We start from the raw sequence: 19298 nt of genomic DNA on the forward strand, positions 1-19298 counted from the left end.
GGCAGCCACCATTCTGGAAAGGAGAGGATTCTATTAATAAAAAAAGGTATCTGAACAGCAGGAACTAAAGCTGGGTCTCTGGTCTTCCCATCCAGCCATTGCACTGATCATCAGTGATACTAACCCAGGAAGAAAATGCTGAAAGGGAACTTCATGCTGAAAGACCATTCAGCCCAGTAGCCAGGTGTGTCCTTTTCTACTGTCCCATGAAGGAAGATCTCCTCTGGAAGCTGCAGCATCTCAACTACCACACTCCCCTGCAGCATAGCTATTTCCTATCAGATATCATTTCTTTTGATCGGAGGGGATGGTTTGCCTTTGTAACCAACCAGCACCACATGACAAAAACTTCTCTTATCAGTGTGCAGTCACTGCATGCAGGAAATAGGAGCCCACAAAGGAACCTATTTTTAATGTTGTGAGTGTTTAGCCTGGACTATGTGAACGTGCATTTTCTGATGCCTCCTCAAGCAGATTATCGGATCCTTAGGAGCATTGCTATGGTGAATGAGATTGAATCTCACTTTAAGATTTTGAAGCTGGGGAGGTGGGGATCTGGATTCTGTCTCATGTTAAACCTCCAAGGTATACTTTTCCAGGATGTGCGGAATCACTTAGTTACCAGACCAAGGCATTTAAGCGACTTAGTGCATCCAAATATATATAAAAAATATAAAAAGTCCAGGAGCACCTTAGAGACCAACTAAGTTTGTTCTTGGTATAAGCTTTCGTGTGCATGCACACATCTTCAGATACACCCGAATGAGTGTATCTGAAGACGTGTGCATGCACATGAAAGATTATACCAAGAACAAACTTAGTTGGTCTCTAAGGTGTTACTGGACAATTTATTTTTATTTTTATATGTATATTTCAACTGCGTCAGACCAACACGGCTACCTACCTGAATCTTAGTGCATCCAGTCACAGAACAAAGCAGCTGATAAGTTTGTGAGCTCCTGGGACTTTGAGGAAGATATAAGCCCTCCAGTAGCCTGGTTCAAAGAACATGCCAAGCCCAAACTTGACTTAGCAGGGAAAGGGAAAGGAACCCTGGATGATTAAGTCCAGTCAAAGGCGACTATGGGGTTCCGGCACTCATCTCGCTTTCAGGCCAAGGGAGCCAGTATTTGTTCACAGACAGCTTTCCTGGTCATGTGGACAGAATGACTAAACAGCTTTTGGCACAACGGGACACTGTGATGGAAACCAGAGCTCCTGGAAACACCATTTACCTTCCCGCTGCAGCAGTACTCATTTACCTACTTGCACTGGTATGCTTTTGAACTGTTAGGTTGGCAGGAGCTGGGACAGAGCAACAGGAGCTCACCCCGTCGTGCAGATTCAAACCGCTGACCTTCTGATCAGCAAGCCCCAAAGCCTCAGTAGTTTAGACCACAGCAACATGTGAACATGATGTGAGTGCCCTGAGAAGGCTGCTAAGCAATGGCAACAGATTTGGGAGATACAGGAGCAAGAAAAGCTGCCTCACCCTTCAACTTCCTCTTCTACTTTTAACTGATTAACTAAATCATTTCTGCATAGACTTGCTGAAACAAACAAAAAATTACAATGTGATAACTATATCCTTGAAATCTTCAGCTGTGTCGTGGAGATCAGAAAACAAGATAATCATCTGAAACATACACCAGAGGCATTACTTCATGGCTGACATTTATTATGAATTATTCTAATTAGAGAACCCCTTTCGGACTGTTTGTGTGAAAAGGAAAAGGAATGAATTTCAGACATTTGTGTCTGAAGATTGGGGAAACATTACTTAGCAGTATAGTGTAGGTGTGTGTTTGTGTGTGTGTGTGTATAAATAGATGAGGGAATATATGGGCTTCTTTCTCTTTTTTTGCTTAAAGTGCATACAGAAAAAACCTGAGTGGTGAATCATGAGGAGGTCTGAAGTCCAATCCTTTTATATGTCACATTATGACCTGCATGGGTTTCAGGATGGGTCTGTACAGAAGTCATACTCACTTGTTCAAATTGTGTTAACGTCCGTCAATGTAAAGCAGTTACCCACAGCCCTTCCTTATGCTATTGCAGTATCTAGGGAGCACAACTCCCAATCACACATAGAGGCAGAGAAAAGATTGGGAAAACATTACTTAACAGAAAGCAGAACAGTTGTATATCACCCTAGCAGGAATGTTTTGAATAATTTCTTTTATGTAACTGGCAGACAGAAAATCAGAAATCTCCTTTTCTTCTCCTTTTCTTGCCTTTTCCCCTTTCTTCTTTCTTTTTTTCTCCCCCCCCTTTGGTGTCCTCTGTCCTGGGTCATTACTGGGGTCCAAGGATTAGACACACATGGTTGGTGGAAGAACCTTGAGTGAGAGGCAGGGAAGGGAAATCTCCCAGTATGAGAGACTGGGAGAAGAATGAAAAACTCTCAGTTGAGAGCTAGGAGAGCCCACCACTTTCTGTGTGCGACAAGGGTTAAAAGCTACCTTTGAGAGCGGACTCTGCATTTTCTTTTCTTTTCCCTGTTTTTGTTTTTATCTATATTAATTCCTTTTATCTTACTGTATTATGAAAAATCTTCAGAAAAATCAGAAAGCTAGTTTTGGATAAAGAGACTTGTACATTGTTTCTGCACTTTAGATCTGCTGCTGCAGGTTTTCCTCCCGTTAATTTTTCTGGAGGCTGTTATTGTGTAGCAATGTCCCTCCCTCCTCAGGAAATAAAGACACAGGACACGGTGAATAGATTTAAGTGGGCGAAAAGGCCACAACTTTATTGGTTTCGGATGTTGAGCGGTATTGGCTTAGGCATTGGAACCTAACCGACTATATCTGACTGTAACCCGTGTGTTACAGTCTGGGAGAAATTAACCACCAGAAAGGAGCCCAGTGATGTAAATCTACTGAGACACCTCCTGTGGCCACCGTTGGGGGGTGCCATCAGGCCCTGACCTCCGTAGGCCCAGGACAAAGCAACCGCCCCCGGAACCCCTTTAACGGGGTTAAATCTCCAAATTGCGGGCAGAGGATGACGCAATCTGCCCCCCCCATTTCTCTTATGCAAATTTCCAATGCCTAACCGCAAAACCAAGTTGTGACGAATTGCCATGAGGTAGGCGAAAAAACCAGTTTGGCTAGCCCAAGTGGAAAAAGTCCTACCCGGCCCCCCGGCCAACCGAGGCGACCGACCGAAATCCACAGCAGCGTCAGCCTAACCTGCCTGACCTGCCTAGCCTAAGGGGCGGGAGGGTGGGTGAACTTCTTGGTCTGGGATCCGGGGCGAAAGAGGACGTGTTCCCGCCCCGTCCTGGTTTAAATGGACGGAAGCCCCGCCCCGGCTGACCCGATTGGCCAGCCTGCTTGTGACGTGGCGGGAATTCCCCCCCTCGCGAGAGGGCTGACTCTCAGCCCCCATCGCGAGAGTTCTGTCGGGCCAAGCCCACAACCCCACCTCCGTGTTAGCGGAAGTGGTTTTGTGTAGCAATGTCCCTCCCTCCTCAGGAAATAAAGACACAGGACACGGTGAATAGATTTAAGTGGGCGAAAAGGCCACAACTTTATTGGTTTCGGATGTTGAGCGGTATTGGCTTAGGCATTGGAACCTAACCGACTATATCTGACTGTAACCCGTGTGTTACAGTCTGGGAGAAATTAACCACCAGAAAGGAGCCCAGTGATGTAAATCTACTGAGACACCTCCTGTGGCCACCGTTGGGGGGTGCCATCAGGCCCTGACCTCCGTAGGCCCAGGACAAAGCAACCGCCCCCGGAACCCCTTTAACGGGGTTAAATCTCCAAATTGCGGGCAGAGGATGACGCAATCTGCCCCCCCCATTTCTCTTATGCAAATTTCCAATGCCTAACCGCCAATCGAGCCCCAAAGGCTCGCCGCCAATACCCTCACACCCGCAACCAATGCTCTAACCCCCTGACTAGGTCCCCCAACCAAATATCGTTTCCCCGTGGTGATAAATGTACCCCATCCTCGCGATAAAGGGCTGCTTCAGTGCGTATCAATTCCGGGTGAGCGATTATCTGACCGTTAAGGTCAAGCACCCTGCGCATCACAAACGAATTCAGAAGCCTCCTGGATTTGTTCAAAGCTTTAGGGCAGTGCCCGTCACGCCAAACACGTCTCTGCAACAGGCAGGACCACAGCAGCGTCATCCCAGGGAAAGAAGCCAGCAACTTATCAAAGTCCTCAAAGATGCTTAATTTCAAGTCCACGGCGTTCCTGTACGCCAAATCATTCTCCCCCAGCTGTATGACCAGCGCGTGGGGGGGCCCAACTGAAGCAGCCCTGGCTTGGACTGCTGGCAAGAGTTCGCTCCATCGCATTCCCCTCCGGGAAATCCATGAGACTTTCACATTTTTTGGGAGGCCGAGACCGTTCCCCAGACCCGTTTCAACTGCCCTTCTCTGGGCCCAATGGACGATGCTGTGACCCGCTATCCACACCGAGATGGAGTGCCCACCTGAAAGAAGAAGATGACAGGCGGGGATCAGTCGGGGGAGAGGGCTAAGGGGTGGGGCGCAGGTATCCCTTGTAAGCGTTCGATTTCCACCTCCCCAGCTCCTGAATCCTTTCGGACGACAAACCCATGTGCATAGCGGAGGTGGCTGCTCCAATACGAAAGGAGTGGGCGGAGAATTGGCTGGGTTCCAGGCCACATGCTGCTATCGCTTTACGAAGAACTCGGGTGAACTGGGTACGCGTGAGTTTGGCATTGTCTTCGTGAACCAACAAAGGGTCAGTGCCAGCCGGCCTCAGGGAAAGGAAACGCCTTAGATCTCGTACTGGACATGGGCCGTGACTGCCAGTTGCTGGCAGGCGAATGGTGGCCCCCATTCCCCGCTGGTCCGTTTTCGATCGGCGAATGTGCACGACCGCTAAGGAATTGGATAAGGACACATCCTGCATCCTGATCCCCCGGGAGAGACCATTGGGGTGGTCCTCACACTGCTGCAGGTTTTCCTCCCGTTAATTTTTCTGGAGGCTGTTATTAAGTATGTTTTACAATTGCACCTGAGCTGGGTTGGGTTTTTGTTTTCTTTATAAGCACTTTGAGTTGGTTTGGCAAGAAAAAGTGATGAATGCATTTAATAAATAATAAATAATATTTGCATGAGTTAAATAATTAATTGCTGGGATGACATAGTATATAATTCAACATTGCTGTTTGGTATGGATTATGTACTATTAGGGATGCGGGTGGCACTGTGGTCTAAACCACAGAGCCTAGGGCTTGCTGATCGGAAGGGCGGCGGTTCGAATCCCTGCGATGGGGTAAGCTCCTGCTGCTCGGTCCCAGCTCCTGCCAACCTAGCAGTTCGAAAGCACGTCAAAGTGCAAGTAGATAAATAGGTACCGCTCTGGCGGGAAGGTAAATGGCGTTTCTGTGCACTGCTCTTGTTCACTAGAAGTGGCTTTGTCATGCTGGCCACATGACCCAGAAGCTGTACGCCGGTTCCCTCAGCCAGTAAAGCGAGATGAGCACCGCAACCCCAGAGTCATTTGCGACTGCACTTAATGGTCAGGGGTCCTTTACCGTTATGTACTATTATGTATCATTATGCATTTATTATAAATTGTATTTATATAAATCTTAATTTTTTTAATTGAATGACTATTATATGTTGACATACATTGTTTCTTATGTTCTATGCTTTCAACTGCCCTGCGGTCTATTGAAGCAGTATAGTGTAGGTGTGTGTTTGTGTGTGTGTATAAATAGATGAGGGAATATATGGGCTTCTTTCTCTCTTTTTTGCTTAAAGTGCATACAGAAAAAACCTGAGTGGTGAATCATGAGGAGGTCTGAAGTCCAATCCTTTTATATGTCACATTATGACCTGCATGGGTTTCAGGATGGGTCTGTACAGAAGTCATACTCACTTGTTCAAATTGTGTTAACGTCCGTCAATGTAAAGCAGTTACCCACGGCCCTTCCTTATGCTATTGCAGTATCTAGGGAGCACATCTCCCAATCACACATAGAGGCAGAGAAAACAAAGCTTGACTTTTCCTGAATTCAGACCTGATAGAACACCTTTGGAGAGACACTGCAGGTTAGTTCTCCAATTTAATACCGGTACTTCAATGTCAGCAGGTCAGGGATAGTGATAGATGATCTCTTTGCTGTCTGTGTGCACGTCTGTGTCTGGCTGGCTGTGTGTGGTTGGGGGGAACCAAAAGGAAGGCAAGTCTAGGTGCGAGAAAAGTTGAACAATGGAGAGAATGGAGCGTCATTTGGCAGGTTAAGCTGAGAGACAGAAACATCACATTTCCAACCAATAAATTGCACCCCCAGACTCCAGGCACTGCAGTTGTTCCTCCTAGCCTCCTCTAAATACGTATCATTCTAGGGAGCTACATATTAACTAGATATGAATTAATTCTTTACTAAATTCAATTTATAAATTATTTGCAGGGATATTGACTAATAGATAAAAAAAGATTTTGAAGAGTATTATCAATGGCTATCAAGCGGGCTTCCTTCCAGGGAGGAAAATGTATAACATATTGACTAATAGATAAAAAAAAGATTTTGAAGAGTATTATCAATGGCGATCAAGCGGGCTTCCTTCCAGGGAGGAAAATGTATAACAACACAAGAATGGTGATTAATTTATTAGAATATTTGGCCATGAGGCTTGATTTTAAAAAAGCTGCACTGATGCTGGTGGATGCTGAAAAGGCTTTTGATAATGTGTCTTGGGAATTTATGGAGAAAACTATCGATGAAATGGAAAAAAGGAGAAAATTGGATGCGGCATAAAAGCGATATATAAAAATCAAAACGCCAAATTAATATTTCTAAAGCCACCAGAAAAGGCTGCCCACTATCACCACTTTTGTTTATAACAATATTGGAAACATTATTAAAGCAAATTAGGGAAGAACCAAGAATAAAAGGAATCAAATTGGAAAATAAGTCTTACAAATTAAAAGCATTTGCCGACCACCTCATCATTACAACAGAAAACCCAACAGAAAGTAAAACAGAAGCAATGGCAAAAATGAATAAATTTGGACAGGTTTCGGGCTTTAAATTGAATAAAAATAAAACAAAATTATTAGTGAAAAATATGAACAAACAAGAAAGAATAGAGCTAGTAAATAAGATGCGGCTAATGATTACATACAAAGTTAAATACTTAGGAATCTGGATTACGGCAAAAACATAAGTTTATCTAATAATAACTATACCCAAATATGGAAAGAAATAAAAAAAGACCTGGAAATTTGGAGTAGGCTAAATTTGTCACTATGGGGAAGGATAGCTACAATAAAGATGACTGTGCTACCGAAAATGTTACCGGTAATAAGAGATCACTCAGGTGACAAGGTAAAAAAGGAATGGGATTGCTTTAAAAACTACCTGACAAAATATGGTTCCAAAACCAATACTTGGTTGTGCTTAGTTTAATCTCACAGATATAATGGAAAAAACTGATTTTAACAAATGAATACAGATATTTGTCACTTAAGAGAAGTGTTGAAACCCCAAAGAGATAGAGGGAAGTCAATTAAAATAGCAGGGATTCAAACTGCAGTGGTACCTCAGGTTACGAACTTAATTTGTTCTGGAGGTCCGTTCTTAACCCGAAACCGTTCTTAACCTGAGGCTCGCTTTTGCTAATGGGGCCTCCTGCTGCCACTGCGCCACCACTGCACAATTTCCGTTCTCATCCTGGGGCAAAGTTTGCAACCTGGAGCAACTACTTCTGGGTTAATGGAGTTTGTAACCCGAAGCGTTTGTAACCTGAGATACCACTGTAGTTTTCTGGAGCAGAAAGAAAGTGACTGGAAAGAAAGAAAGAAAGAAAGAAAGAAAGAAAGAAAGAAAGAAAGAAAGAAAGAAAGAAAAGGAGGATTACAAATGTAATTTCTTTCTGAGAAACCGGCATATAGAATATTCAAATCACTGTTTGTAACCTTTAAACAAATTTGTGTACTTGACTAATTATTTTTTGTTTTTTATTATTTATCTTTTTAATTTTCTTTCTTTTCTTTTTTCTTTTTCTTTTCTTTTAATATTTTTATATTTTTGTATTTTTTCTTTTCTTTTTGAATATTTTGATGCAATGTGTATGCAATTCATGCTTTCTGTGTAATTTTTTAAAATACAATAAAGATGATGATAATAATAATAATAATAATAATAATAATAATAATAATAATAATGGCTCTGTGAGTAGGATGGCTAAATGACTAGGAAGAAAGAGGGAACGTGTGAATCTCAGTCTAAATTATTTTACTACATTCATACTTCGGGTTGTGAACACTGTGGGTTATGTGTTTTCGGGTTGCGCTCTGCGCTGAAGTACTGGATGGGTTACTTCCGGATTTTGGCGCTCGCGCATGCACAGTAACGCAAAAGTACATCATACGCATGCACAGAAGTGCTGAATCACACCACGTGGGTGCGCAGATGCAGCGCTGCGGGTTGTGAACGTGCCTCCCACACGGATTACATTCGCAACCCGAGGTATGACTGTACTTCTTGTTCTCTGGTACATGCATGCCATGATGACTACAACATTTTACTGATCTGACCGTCTCTTCATCTGTTAGAGGCAAGATAGGGGCGCCGACTTACCCTCCACATTGAGGAGGCCCAGCATCATGTGACCCATCCTGGCATGCTAATGCTCTCCCTGCGGTGGGGGGGGGCTGATGAGGGTGGAGGGTAATCTTCACCCACCACGCCTCCTGCCCAGTAGGCCAGCGCTCACCCATCAGTAACGGGGAGAGCAGAGGATGAAAATTACCCTCTGCATATCCCACCGCCGCCCGGCATGCCAGTGCTCGCCTGGGGTGGAAGGGAATGGCGGGCCCCTCATTGGGGGGGGGGAACAAGTCAGCGCCCCTGTCCTGCCTCTAACAGATGCAGAGGAGGTCAGATGATGGTGTAGTTGCCAGAAAGGGTATTGTTATCACTTTCCCTAAAAAGAAACTTTGACTTCAAATAGAACAAAGATGTAAGTTTCATTGAAGTCAATAGGATTTACTTCTGTGGGTTCTGAAACACAGAGCGGTCAAGTACAACATCCCTACAGTGGACATAAAAAGGGGATGTCTGGACCAGCCATTCAGAACTTCCTGTTTCCTCCTAGACTGGGACAGACTTCCTCTACATGTGACCAGAGGTGGGCGTGACCTCACTTGCCAGGTAACAAAAGAGCAGGACTGGCCAGCCATCTCTTTCTCTCTCTGACCACATTCGTCGAAGAAGCAACATCTGCTTAGCAGTGGTTGCTCCGGCTTGGGGGGCGGAGAGCAGGCGGGGGCATGGTGAGACACGCATTTTAGGGGTGTGGCACGTGTTTTGGGATGGGGCATGCCGCATGCTAGGGCGGGGCACCCAGCGCAGGCAGGGAGACAGCCGCGATGGCATCCTCGGGATCGCACTACTAGGAGCGATCCGCTCCCTACGCACCCCTATTCCTACGCCCCTGCTGCTTAGCCTAAGATGCTCTCATGGTTTCCAGCCAGGAGAGAACAAAGGGGCTGTCTCCTTATTGGATAGTTTCCAGGTGTATATTACTTTTGTAACTTGAGTCTGCCTTAAGGGATCCATTTGTGAACAGAATGTGTGAGTAAACTTTATAGACTTTTATAGAAGACTGTTTCGTGTCTATCTTTTTATGAGGGACTAAAGGGGAAATTACCAAGGTAACTTATTTTAGAGGCTTTAGCAAGCCTGAGCATGTTACTGTGCTAAATTGTAGAACATGTTAACACAAGGTGGAAAGAATATAATGAAACAATATATCCTCTCCTGCATCCCTGAACATTCCCACAGCTTCCACATAAACATGTATCATATGAGGTGTGGCAACATAGTCCCAGTCAATACTGACATATATCGGTGGTTGTGATCTCTGTGTAGATCCTACCTGTCTTTTCACTCCACTTTGCTCTTCCTTTAGGTGCTCCTAATGTGCAGCTATGGATCTCCCACGAAGATGTTCCTTCAGCCAACCTGCCCTCTTCCTCTTCCTCTTCTTTTTCGGTCTCCTGTCCCTCTCTTCATTCTTGCACCTGTATGACAAGATGCCATATCAGCGGTGGAAGAGCAGCATCAAGAATGCATCCAATTTCTCAGGGAAGGGACATCCTGCCTCTCTCATCATCACCACCACCACTTCGTCCAGGTCATCTTCTAAGATCATAGATAGCGGCATATGGACAGTGAACTCTGCTGGCCGTTTTGGGAACCAGATAGGGGAATATGCCACCCTCTATGCCTTAGCCAAGATGAATGGACATCAGGCATATATTCATCCCACCATGCACCAGTACCTGTCACCAATGTTCCGAATCACTTTACCAGTGATCCATGCTGAAGTGGAGAAAAAGATCCACTGGAAGAAATTCCCTCTGCATAATTGGATGTCAGAGGATTATAAACACATCAAAGGCAAGTACATCCGGCTGACGGGCTACCCATTTTCTTACACCTTTTATCACCATATACGCCAAGAGATACTTCAGCAGTTCTCCTTCCATGACCACATCAAGGAAGAAGCCAATCAATATCTTCAGGAGCTACGGGGGCAGCGCCAGGAGGTGACATATGTTGGAGTGCATGTCCGCAGAGGGGATTATGTCTATGTGATGCCCAGCTGGAAAGGTGTGGTGGCTGACAGAGGATATTTGGAGAAAGCCATGAACTATTTTAGAAAGAAGTACCGCAATCCCATCTTTGTGGTGACCAGCAATGGGATGGAGTGGTGTAAGAAAAACATTAATGCCTCCAGAGGGGATGTTTATTTTTCTGGGGATGGGCGGGAGTCCTCTCCAGGGAGGGATTTTGCTCTCCTTGCTCATTGCAACCACACAATAATGACGATAGGCACTTTTGGACTCTGGGCCAGCTACCTGGCTGGCGGGGAGACCGTCTACTTGGCCAACTACACCCTCCCAGACTCTCCCGTCCGCAAGCGCTTCAAGCCCTCAGCAGTGTTTTTGCCCGAATGGATTGGAATCCCAGCAGACCTCTCCCCTCTGCTGTCCAAGAATCCTTCTCAAGTCCAGAAGCGAGAAGCTTGAGCAGATAGCTGCTGATTCATGTCTAATTAGATACTCTGTGTTCAAGCATTTGGCTAAATACTGCAGGCAAATACTGAAGAGCAATGTTGGATTTATGTACAAGCTAAACAAGCTGTAGCTTAAGGCCCCACTCCTTTGCCCCCCCCCCCCAAAAAAAATTAAATAAAAAAACCTGGATGTACATTTCCAGAATATAAGATAATAAACAAATAAAATAAAACCTACATACAGCAACAGTATTTTGTGTTGTAAAGGCTCCTATTTGGTCCATATATGGTCCATAAATTACCATATACCATATCTTCAGCACTTAAAACAGCGACAATTTGTTGTTGACAAAGGACAGCTGGACATATAAAGGGCCCCATTACCTTCAGTATGTTAGGGCCTCATCAAACCTAAATCCAGCCCTTCTGAAGAGTTCCCTGGAAAGTGACGCAAGCCCTATTAAAATTATATTTTAATTAGGGTTTTATTACAAAGAAGTAGCAGCAAGTTGTAAAATGAAACAACAACAACAACAACCACAAGGAACACTACTTGAGGGGTTGTCAAAGAGACAATAGTCTCTAGAACATTGGTCTTCAACCAGTCCAGACCCAGAATAAGGGACTCACTTCTACATTTTCACTTTTAATTTAAAATTAATAGCACTAGGACATACCACATATCACACACAGCGATATTGGCATGATATTTCTTTTCAGTACAGGTGAACCAATATTTCATGTCTTATTGGTCAAATTTTTGAAGCCTTTCAATGGTTGCATCCTCTCTTGTATATCTGGGACCATTTCTTTCGTGAGGGCAAGTCATCATCACTATTAGGTTTGCATTTTCTTATCTAAAAACCCTTTCTGTCATTTTTCTCACTTTCCATAACTTTCCGCACCTCCTTTCTATCTTTGTCACCTGCTGGTGCTTTTTTCTCCAACTCCCTTCCTGCAATTCTTTTGTCCTCCATCCTTACTTCCTCCTTCTGCTTTCTCAGCCTTTTTTCCGTTGCCGCTTACTCTCATCTCACCATCTTGCACAGCCCTTTCTATCACAAGCTATCTGCCTGTTGCCTTTTAAAAAAACCACATACAGAAATTTGGAGAACCAAACTAAGACTGGAAATGTGAGAACCCAAAATTTGCAGATATGCTCATCCCTAGTGATAAACTGGGAACAGCAGTTGGATTTTACTGCTTTGTGTAGTTCAAATTTAAAGACTCATTTCCCATTTAACGAGGCAGGATATCCCAGGTGTTAATGTGCAAACATTGTTTTATGATCAGCTAGCTAGTGCCCTGAGAAGGCTGCTAAGCAATGGCAACAGATTTGGGAGATACAGGAGGAAGAACAGCTGCTTCACCCTTCAACATCCTCTTCTACTTTTAACTGATTAACTAAATCATTTGCACGGAGAGGCGGAGACCCCCCCCCCAAAAAAAACCGGGCGACACCCAAGTGGAATAATGACTCAAGACAATGTGTTATGGGATTAAAATTTGGCCACAACTTTAGTAAAACTTCAGATATAGGGAGACCTATAAATGCTTAGGCATTGGGTGTTTATCCCTCCCAGTCCCCGACCTGGGAACTGGGGAACATCAGGGTTATCCAGAATGTGTGGGAATTGGGCTGGCTCTGGTGAACACCTGTTCAAGCAGAGAGCCCGCCCCCGCCCCCCATTTTTGCCGCTGTCACAGGGGAGAGCAATGACAACCTATTGGTGGATGGCCAATACCTCTCCTTAAAACAACCCCTTTAATGGGGAACCTTGGGATTGCCATCGCAGGGGGGGCATGGGTTACCGCTTCACGCCCCCCCCCATTTAGGGAAGATAGACTAAAGGATTCCGCCCAAGGCCTGAAACTGCCAAAGTTGTGACGTTTTGCTACAGGGAAGGCAAATCCTGCCAATGCATGAAAATTCCTTTCCGGCCCTTCAACAGCGACCATAACGTAGCATTGCCCAAGTACCTGTGAAGAAGCGGTTATCCTGCAAAATAAGGCTTCACTGAGGGATGGCAGGGCAGGAGATGCTCTGAAGCTGATTGAGAACTCCCAGGTAAGTTCCGCCCACTACTGCGTGGGCAGGGAGGTCCCTCCCCTTACCTGGCCAACTCTCTCCTGGCAATGCCTCCCGAGCTGGGATTGGGTAACTGGCAGAGGTAGGCGGCTACCTCCAGGTGTTCAGCCTAGGGGGGGTGAATCCAGTCTGTACTGCCAGGAGCTGCATGTGATCGGGGGGGGGGCAGCACGTGACCACGCAAAAGGCACACACACCCCTTTGATGTGGGGAGTGGTCATTCTGCATAGACTTGCTGAAACAAACAAAAAATTACAATGTGATAACTATATCCTTGAAATCTTCAGCTGTGTCGTGGAGATCAGAAAACAAGATAATCATCTGAAACATACACCAGAGGCATTACTTCATGGCTGACATTTATTATGAATTATTCTAATTAGAGAACCCCTTTCGGACTGTTTGTGTGAAAAGGAAAAGGAATGAATTTCAGACATTTGTGTCTGAAGATTGGGGAAACATTACTTAGCAGAAAGCAGAACAATTTTATATCACCCTAGCAGGAATGTTTTGAATAATTTCTTTTATGTAACTGGCAGACAGAAAATCAGAAATCCCCTTTTCTTCTCCTTTTCTTGCCTTTCCCCCTTTCTTCTTTATTCCCCCCCCCCTTTGGTGTCCTCTGTCCTGGGTCATTACTGGGTACAAGGATTAGACACACATGGTTGGTAGAGGCAGGGAAGGGAAATCTCCCAGGATGAAAGACTGGGAGAAGAAGGAAAAACTCTCAGTTGAGAGCTAGGAGAGCCCACCACTTTCTATGTGCGACAAGGGTTAAAAGCTACCTTTGAGAGCGGACTCTGCATTTTCTTTTCTTTTCCCTGTTTTTGTTTTTATCTATATTAATTCCTTTTATCTTATTGTATTATGAAAAATCTTCAGAAAAATCTTCAGAAAAATCAGAAAGCTAGTTTTGGATAAAGAGACTTGTACATTGTTTCTGCACTTTAGATCTGCTGCTGCAGGTTTTCCTCCCGTTAATTTTTCTGGAGGCTGTTATTAAATATGTTTTATGATTGCACCTGAGCTGGGTTTTTGTTTTCTTTATAAGCACTTTGAGTTGGTTTGGCAGGAAAAAGTGATGGATGCATTTAATAAATAATAAATAATATTTGCATGAGTTAAAGAATTAGTTGCTGGGATGACATAGTATATAATTCAACATTGCTGTTTAGTATGGATTATGTACTATTATGTATCACTATGCATTTATTATAAATTATATTTATGTAACTCTCTTAATTTATTTGAATTGAATGACTATTATATGTTGACATATATTGTTTATTACAGGGGTCCTCAAACTACGGGCTGAGGGCCCGATGCCGCCCGCCAGGGTTGTGAACCCAGCCCGACCAGCCATTGCAGAACCCGCCGCTGTCTAGTGCAGAAAAGGCCAATCCGAGTGCCGCAATGGGTCTGACGGGCTTCGGCCCTGACCAATAGGGCGCCACCTGGGAGGGTCGCTCTTGGACTCCTCCTCTTCGCGCTCACTGCCAGTGGTTGTGTGCTGCGTTCTGGCGGGTGAGCAATTTTCAGCATCCCCCCCCCAAACCAAGCGGCCAATCGCCGCTTACAATCTTGGGCTCGCACTTCATTCCAGTAGGTGAGCGATTTTCGGCATTGGCCGCTTGATTGTTGGGGGGCGGCGAATGCTGAAATTTGCTCATCCTCCGGAATGCAACACACAACCACTCACGTTGCAGAAACCACCTATCAGCTGCCTGATCACCGCCAATCACTCTCCCTCTTGTTGCGACAAGGGCAGCTGTCTATTGGCTGCCGAAGTGGTAATAGGGAAGATGAAGTGATCTAGTGCAGCAGCAGCAGCAGGACCCCCACCCGCCGAGAAGACTGCAGGCTGGCAGAGTCCCGGGTTTTTTCTGCCTCAGCTGGGGTCCCCGGCCGGTAGCCTGCCTGCGAGGGAGAGCGCTTCTCCAGGGCACTGCCAAAAGGCCTCTTGCTGCCTTTGGCCTCAACCGTCTACGGGTCCCAGTACAACGGAGCGGGGCGCGGTAGAAAAGGCAGGCATGTGTTCAGAGGAACGGGGGAGGAGCAACCTTCAAGGGAGAACAACCCAGGGGGGGAGGACTTCCCTCCTCTGCAGGAAGGCTCCAGGGAGAGACGGGCATCTTGAGGATTCAGTGCCAGGTAAAAATGGGACATGCTTCTGGCCAGCTATCGCAAAGCCTCCCTGTGTTTTTGCCATAAGGCTGGGGAATGGGAAGGCCACAAAGCTTCAAAAGTGGGTGAGTTAAATATTCGTTCACATTTTTTTCAAACCATAGTCCGGCCTCCAACAGTGTCTCGGGGACAGTGAACTGGCCTGCTATAAACTGTCCTGCGGTCTATCGAAGCAGGATAGTGTAGGTGTGTGTGTGTATAAATAGATGAGCGAATATATGGACTTTCTTTTTTGCTTAAAGTGCATACGGAAAAAACCTGAATGGTGAGTCATGTGGAGGTCTGAAGTCCAGTCCTTTTATATGTCACATTATGACCTGCATGGGTTTCATGATGGGTCTGTACAGAAGTCAAACTCACTTGTTAAAATTGTGTTAACGCCAGTCAGTGTAAAGCAGTTACCCACGGCCCTTCCTTATGCTATTGCAGTATCCAGGGAGCACAACTCCCAATCCCACATAGAGGCAGAGAAAACAAAGCTTGACTTTTCCTGAATTCTGACCTGATAGAACACCTTTGGAGAGTCACTGCAGGTAAGTTCTCCAATTTAATACTTCAATGTCATAGGGCCAGGGATAGTGCTGGGTGATCTCTTTGCTGTATGTGTGTGCATCTGTGTCTGCCTGTGTGTGTGTGTGTGTGAGAGAGAGAGAGAGAGAGAGAGAGAGAGAGAGAGAGAGGACCAAAAGGAAGGCAAGTCTAGGTGCAAGAGAAGTTGAACAATGGAGAGAATGGAGTGTCGTTTGGCAGGTTAAGCTGAAAGACAGAGACATTACATTTCCATCAAATTAATTGCACCCCCAAAGTCCAGGCACTGCAGTTGCTCCTCCTAGACTCTAAGGCTGGAATTCTAAATATGTATCATTCTAGGGAGCTACATATTAACTAGATATGGATTAAAACTGTCCTGCAAGTAGGATGGCTAAATGACTAGGAAGAAAGAGTGAACGTGTGGATCTGTCTAAATTATTTTACCTCTTGTTGTTTTCTGGTACATGCATGCCATGATGACTATACCGTTTTACTAATCTGACCCTCTGTTAGAGGCAAGACGGGGCACCGACTTATCCCCCACACTGAGGGGGCCGGGCGTCACATTACCCTTCCTGGCCCTGCCTGGCATGCCAATGCTTTCCCTGTGGTGAGGGGGGGGGGGACTGGTGAGGGTGGAGGGTGATCTTTACCCTCAAAGCCTCCTGCCCAGTGGGCCAGCACTTGCTTATAAGCAATGGGCAGCACAGAGGATGAAAATCACCACCTGCATGTCCCGCCCCCACACAACATGCCAGCACTTGCCCGGCCGCGGCGGGGGATGGTGGCCCCCTCAATGGGGGAGGGGGACAAGTCAGCGCCCCTGTCCTGCCTCTAACAGAAGCAGAGAGGGTCAGATAAGTAAAATGGTGTAGTTGCCAAAAAAAGGTATTGTTATCACTTTCCCTAAAAATAAACTTTGACTTCAAATAGAACCAAGATGTAAGTTTCATTGAAGTCAATAGGATTTGCTTCCGCATAGACATATATCATATGAGGTGTGGCAACATAGTCCCAGTCAATACTGACATATATCGGTGGTTGTGATCTCTGTGTAGATCCTACCTGTCTTTTCACTCCACTTTGCTCTTCCTGTAGGTGTTCCTATTGTGCAGCTATGGATCTCCCACAAAGATGTTCCTTCAGCCAACCTGCCCTCTTCCTCTTCCTCTTCTTTTTCGGTCTCCTGTCCCTCTCTTCATTCTTGCACCTGTATGACAAGATGCCATATCAGCGGTGGAGGATCAGCGTCAAGAATGCATCCAATTTCTCAGGGAAGGGACATCCTGCCTCTCTCATCATCACCACCACCACTTCGTCCAGGTCATCCTCTAAGATCATAGATAGCGGCATATGGACAGTGAACTCTGCTGGCCGTTTCGGGAACCAGATAGGGGAATATGCCACCCTCTATGCCTTAGCCAAGATGAATGGACATCAAGCCTATATTTATCCCGCCATGCACCAGTACCTGTCACCAATGTTCCGAATCACTTTACCAGTGATCCATGCTCAAGTGGAGAAAAAGATCCACTGGAAGAACTTCCCTCTGCATAATTGGATGTCAGAGGATTATAAACACATCAAAGGCAAGTACGTCCAGCTGACGGGCTACCCATGTTCTTACACCTTTTATCACCATATCCGCCAAGAGATACTTCAGCAGTTCTCCTTCCATGACCACATCAAGGAAGAAGCCAATCAATATCTTCAGGAGCTACGGGGGCAGCGCCAGGAGGTGACATATGTTGGAGTGCATGTCCGCAGAGGGGATTATGTCTATGTGATGCCCAGCTGGAAAGGTGTGGTAGCTGACAGAGGATATTTGGAGAAAGCCATGAACTATTTTAGAAAGAAGTACCGCAATCCCATCTTTGTGGTGACCAGCAATGGGATGGAGTGGTGTAAGAAAAACATTAATGCCTCCAGAGGGGATGTTTATTTTTCTGGGGATGGGCGGGAGTCCTCTCCAGGGAGGGATTTTGCTCTCCTTGCTCATTGCAACCACACAATAATGACGATAGGCACTTTTGGACTCTGGGCCAGCTACCTGGCTGGTGGGGAGACCATCTACTTGGCCAACTACACCCTCCCAGACGCTCCCTTCCTCAAGCGCTTCAAGCCCTCAGCAGTTTTTTTACCTGAATGGATTGGGATTCCAGCAGACCTCTCCCCTCTGCTGCCCAATAATCCTTCTCAAGTCCAGAAGCCAGAAGCTTGAGCAGATAGCTGCTGATTCATGTCTAATTAGATACTCTGTGTTCAGGCATTTGGCTAAATACTGCAGGCAAATACTGAAGAGCAATGCTGGATTTACATACAAGCTAAACAAGCTATAGCTTAAGGCCCCACTCCCTTGGGGGCCCCCCAAAAAATTAAATAAAAAAACTTGGATGTACATTTCCAGAATATAAGATAATAAACAAATAAAATAAAACCTACATACAGCAACAGTATTTTGTGTTGTGTAGGCTCCTATTTGGAAATGGCTTTAGATACCTATTAGGTCCATAAATTACCATACACCATATATTCAGCACTACAAACAGCGACAATTTGTTGTTGACAAAGAACCGCTGGACATATAAAGGGCCCCATTACCTTCAGTAGCTTAGGGCCTCATCAAACCTAAATCCAGCCCTTCTGAAGAGTTCCCTGGAAAGTGATGCAAGCCCTATTAAAATTATATTTTAATTAGGGTTTTATTACAAAGAAGTATCAGCAAGTTGTAAAATGAAACAACAACAACAAGGCACACTACTTGAGGGGTTGTCAAAGAGACAATAGTCTCTAGAATAGTGGTCTTCAACCAGTCCAGACCCAGAATAAGGGACTCACTTCTACATTTTCACTTTTAATTTAAAATTAATAGCACTAGGACATACCACCTATCACACACAGGTATATTGGCATGATATTTCTTTTCAATACAGGTGAACCAATATTTCATGTCTTATTGGTCAAACTTTTGAAGCCTTTCAATGCTTGCATCCTCTCTTGTATATCTGGGACCATTTCTTTTGTGAGGGCAAGTCATCATCACCATTAGGTTTGCATTTTCTTATCTAAAAAAGTCTGTCATTTTCTCACTTTCCATAACTTTCCGCACCTCCTTTCTATCTTTGTCACCTGTTGGCGCTTTTTTCTCCAACTCCCTTCCTGCAATTCTTTTTTCCTCCATCCTTCCTCCTTCCGCTTTCTCAGCCTTTTTTCTGTTGCCACTTACTCTCATTTCGCCATCTTGCACAGCCCTTTCTATCACAAGCCATCTGCCTGTTGTCTTTTTAAAAAAAACACATACAGAAATTTGGAGAACCAAACTAAGACTGGAAATGTGAGAACCCAAAATTTGCAGATTTGCCCATCCCTAGTGATAAACTGGGAACAGCAGTTGGATTTTACTGCTTTTGTAGTTCAAATTTAAAGACTCATTTCCCATTTAACGAGGCAGACTCTCCCAGGTGTTAGTGTGC

The 19298-nt window shown here is 45.1% G+C and overlaps 3 protein-coding genes across 3 annotated transcripts in view; 2 read left to right on the plus strand and 1 right to left on the minus strand.

Annotated features, from left to right (window-relative positions):
• LOC118095496 (deleted in malignant brain tumors 1 protein-like) overlaps positions 1 to 8615 on the minus strand; it is a 49785-nt gene extending 41170 nt beyond the window's left edge. The window contains exon 1 of the mRNA XM_060281244.1: positions 8579 to 8615. Coding sequence (XP_060137227.1) covers positions 8579 to 8615 — 37 coding nt within the window. The remainder of the gene's footprint in view (positions 1 to 8578) is intronic.
• A 1315-nt stretch (positions 8616 to 9930) lies between these two features.
• LOC118095498 (galactoside alpha-(1,2)-fucosyltransferase 2-like) lies at positions 9931 to 11034 on the plus strand. Its single transcript, XM_035136749.2, has one exon. The coding sequence runs from the start codon at positions 9931 to 9933 to the stop codon at positions 11032 to 11034; it is 1104 nt and encodes a 367-aa protein (XP_034992640.2).
• A 5908-nt stretch (positions 11035 to 16942) lies between these two features.
• On the plus strand, positions 16943 to 18046 carry LOC118095499 (galactoside alpha-(1,2)-fucosyltransferase 2-like). The gene has a single exon (XM_035136750.2). It carries the CDS (start codon positions 16943 to 16945, stop codon positions 18044 to 18046), a length of 1104 nt encoding a protein of 367 aa, XP_034992641.2.
• Positions 18047 to 19298: the final 1252 nt, after the last annotated feature.

Source organism: Zootoca vivipara, chromosome 13 (assembly GCF_963506605.1).
Source record: "Zootoca vivipara chromosome 13, rZooViv1.1, whole genome shotgun sequence".
In the NCBI taxonomy this organism is placed as follows: Eukaryota; Metazoa; Chordata; class Lepidosauria; order Squamata; family Lacertidae; genus Zootoca; species Zootoca vivipara.

Bases quoted from the DNA above. Each gene is read 5' to 3' on its own strand.
- LOC118095499 (XM_035136750.2), top strand. From the start codon at position 16,943: ATGGATCTCCCACAAAGATGTTCCTTCAGCCAACCTGCCCTCTTCCTC.
- LOC118095498 (XM_035136749.2), top strand. From the start codon at position 9,931: ATGGATCTCCCACGAAGATGTTCCTTCAGCCAACCTGCCCTCTTCCTC.